At 51.4% G+C, this 3,760-nt stretch overlaps 1 protein-coding gene across 1 annotated transcript; it reads left to right on the plus strand.

Annotated features, from left to right (window-relative positions):
• Positions 1-898: 898 nt before the first annotated feature.
• LOC123130798 (heavy metal-associated isoprenylated plant protein 45) lies at positions 899-1,833 on the plus strand. The gene is made up of 3 exons (XM_044550608.1): positions 899-972; positions 1,072-1,147; positions 1,225-1,833. Exons 1-3 carry the CDS (start codon positions 919-921, stop codon positions 1,524-1,526), a joined length of 432 nt encoding a protein of 143 aa, XP_044406543.1. The 5' UTR covers positions 899-918; the 3' UTR covers positions 1,527-1,833.
• Positions 1,834-3,760: the final 1,927 nt, after the last annotated feature.

The following is a 3,760-nucleotide window of genomic DNA, read 5'->3' on the forward strand; positions in this document are numbered from 1 at the left end:
AATATTTAAATAGGAAATGACATTTATTGTATCCGGGGTCAAAGATTTCTCAAAAAATACTAGATGCAAGTATTATTCATGTTATATTGTCGTCATAAATTTGTTTTTTTATCCTGAAGTCAACGAGAATTATTCCTTGGCCAAACGTTTTATATGAGTACAATACCTAATCATATTTAGTTCAAAAATATATCCAATTTTTTTTGTTTTTTTAATTATTAAATTACTCTTGAATATAGGGGGTGGAGCACCCGAGTGCCGCTTCCAGCTTATTTCTATTTTTTGTGGCTGCTGCCCGCAACATGCATGTATGCATTAAGTAATCCAACCATCCATAGACTGGCCTAGCCCCTACAGTCTAGCTGCTGCTGCCCAACATGCAATTCATCCATCCATAGACTGGACTAGCCTCTACAGTAGCTGCTGCATGCAACACATGCAAATATTATCAGCTCAAGAGGAGAGCTACCGTCAAAGTCTTTTACGGTAGGTATAAACTGGCTACTGTCAAAGACTATGACGGTAGGGTCTTTTTCATATTAAATGGGCGTGACGGTGCCGGTAAATCATATTGTTAGATCTTTTGACGGTAGGTTGTGCTACCCTATCGTCGAGGTCAATGGCGGTAAAAAATAGGTTAGATTTTAAAAAAAATTCCGAACTAGAGTTAGATCCGGTTAAACTTTTCGAAAAGGGTCGAAACACCAACATTGGCCTCGCGTATACATCTCCTTGTGCTGGGAGGCATCGATGCCAATGCCCGAGCATCTCTGCATCATGTTCGCTCATGTCATGTCGAGTTGATATGATATCCACCGTGCATTGGCGTCTGCTCATGCACTATTTATAGGCTTCCAGCCTGCAGCCTTGGTGCATCCACACCAGGCCGTTCCTACATTGCCGGCTGTTGGAGTGAGCATGCTACGCTTTTGGAGGACGCGGAGGAGCGCCGCCTTGTCGAACGCCCTGTCTGTAAGTTAAAAAAGAAAACAGATACTGCATGCATATCATGCCATTGGCAACTTCATTTTGATTTGATTATCACTACTTGCTTGCGCTTGTAATGCAAAGATCGTGGAGATGAATGTGCACATGGACTGCGAGGGCTGCGAGAAGAGAATAAGGAAGGCCATGTCCCGGCTCGAAGGCACGTAAGATCCTCGATCATCGTTCAGCAGAAACACGTACGCGCATGCGGTCCAGCTAACTCTGTCGTGCGTGCAGGCGTGAGCACTGTCGAGATCGACATGGACACGCAGAAGGTGACGGTGACGGGGTACGTGGAGCGGCGGAGGGTGCTCCGGGCGGCCGAGTTCTGGCCGTCGCCGTACGACGCCGGGTACTACCCGTTCGCGATACGGTACCTGGAGGACGACACATACCTGCCCACGCACAGGTACCACCTCCACGGCTACAACGATCCGGTGGTGGGCTACTACCCCGGCCACGCCTTCACGCACATCCTCGACGACCGCGCGCTCGCGCTCTTCAACGACGACAACGTACACGCCTGCACCGTCATGTGATCCTCCATTCCTCCGGAAGAAATTTACAAAAAAGAAATGCTATTAATATAGGACGAAGAATACACGTCAAGTGTTTCTAGCTAATCTAGGGCAAGGGGAATATGCTATCCTTTGGACTTGACCACCTGATAGGAACATATATAATCTAGACGATGCTGTTCTACATCACAGGCGAAGGAAAAATGCTGCGAAAAAACGAATTATTCGAAGCTAGTGGACGATCTTGCTAAGGTATCTTCTGTAATCTAATCTTGTCTCTGGATTTGACAACATGCGGAGGGAGTAGAAAAAGATGCTCTCTGTTCAAGTTGTCCAATGTGTCCAACCCAGATGTGACGATCCACAGATTTATAAGGGTGTCACGAATATGTTCGTTATGCTATACTGCAGAGTTAGGCGTAGAGGCAGATGCATACAATACAAGGAAATACAGTTTCTAAGGGCATCTCCAACACCGACCCTCAAACCTTCCTCAACCATTCAAACCGTGAAAACCATTCAACACGGTCATGTATCGGTTCAAGACGCAGTCCGGACGTGCTTTTTCATGCAAACCGAAGACAAACGTGAGGGAGGTTTGCAGGAGTCCGGACAGATCCCAAACCCGCTTTTGATCGTCCTGGCCCACCAAAAACCCCTCCACTTCCCGCGTTTTCGGTCAGCGCAGCTCCAGAGCATCAGCGCCCGTATTCATGCCCAGCCAGAGCGGACGCGACCGCTCACTGGCGCCGGCCGAGAGAGCGTGGCCCGCACCACTTCCCTGTGCAGGCGACTACCGCGTGTTCAAACGACACAACGGTCGCCCGCCCGTTCGTCTGCCGCCCGCATTGATGGCACGCGGTTGCCGAGACGTCTCCTCTGGCGCCAACCGTCAGTCCATCTGCAGCCCACCGGTGCTATATAAATGCCCGACGATAGCCACAATCATCCGTCTCCGCACCACTCCCCGCCATGGATCCCTCAGCCGCCAAAGCTCTCTGGGATGGGCTGACGTTGGAGTAGAAGAAGGAGCTGGCTGCCATTGCTATCGACTGGCAGGCCGGCAGGCAACCGGAGGACGCCTCCGACGATGAGCCAGTGCCACCCTCCTCTTCTCCGCGGCACCCTCCTCCTCCACTCCACCCTCATCGATGCATTACACCATGATCATCGGTGAGGCACGTGCCCATTATATTGACATGGTGCGGGAGGAGCAATTCCGGGAGACGCATGCCGACACCAACTACAACGACAACCTCCTCTAGAAGCATCTGCAGGCGGAGGGGCAGGTCGTCGCCGGCAGGATGCTCGCGTCGGACGCGGACCTGGCGGAGTAGGAGGCGGTGCTCGAGTCCTACCACTCCACCCGCGAGATCTGCCTCGCCCGCTAGTGGCACCGACAGCGGGTGGCTGAGGTAGCGGCCACCGGGAATGAATGCGATGACGATGCGAGCGAGGCGGTGTTCGACGAGACCGACGATGAGGAGGAGGAGGACAACGCCGAGGCCGCGCCCCGCTGCCCCCACGAAGAAGCCGACACGTTCGCGGGGGCCGCCAGTAGCAAGGAAGAGTAGTGTGTGGTAGGTCTCCGCCGCTCTGGTCCTAGGAAGGCCACCGCTCCTCCCCTCCCGTCGACGCCAAGCCTGGTGGACTGTGCATCTTCGGCCGATTAGTCACTGATACGTCACCAAGGTATCTATAATTTTTTTATTGTTCCCTACTGTTATATTATCATTCTTCAATGTTTTACATTCATTTTATGGCAACTTTATATCATTTTTTGGGACTAACCTATTGACATAGTGCCCAGTGCCAGCTGTTGTTTTTTGCTTGCTTTTTACTTCACAGAATATCCATATGAAACGGAGTCCAAACGTAGCAAAACTTTTTGGAGATTTTTTTCTGCCTAGAAGACAACTTGGGAGCCAAGGAAGTGCAGGAGGGGAAGCCCATGGGGCCCACAAGGCACCAGGGCGCGCCAGAGGCCCCTAGCGCGCCCTGGTGGGTAGTGGGGTCCACGAGAATCCTTTCCACCATCTCTCAGCTCTATGAATACCCAAATATTCCAGAAACCCTAGAGGAGTCGACGAAAAACAATTCCAGCTACCGCAAGTTCCAGAACCACGAGATCCAATCTAGAGCCCTATTTCGACACCTTGCCGGAGGGGAACACGATCACAGAGGGGTTCATCATCCTCATTGGTGCTCCTCCTCCGATGTGTGAGTAGTTTAATTACCACAGACCTACGGGTTCG

Source organism: Triticum aestivum, chromosome 6A (genome assembly GCF_018294505.1).
Source record: "Triticum aestivum cultivar Chinese Spring chromosome 6A, IWGSC CS RefSeq v2.1, whole genome shotgun sequence".
In the NCBI taxonomy this organism is placed as follows: domain Eukaryota; kingdom Viridiplantae; phylum Streptophyta; class Magnoliopsida; order Poales; family Poaceae; genus Triticum; species Triticum aestivum.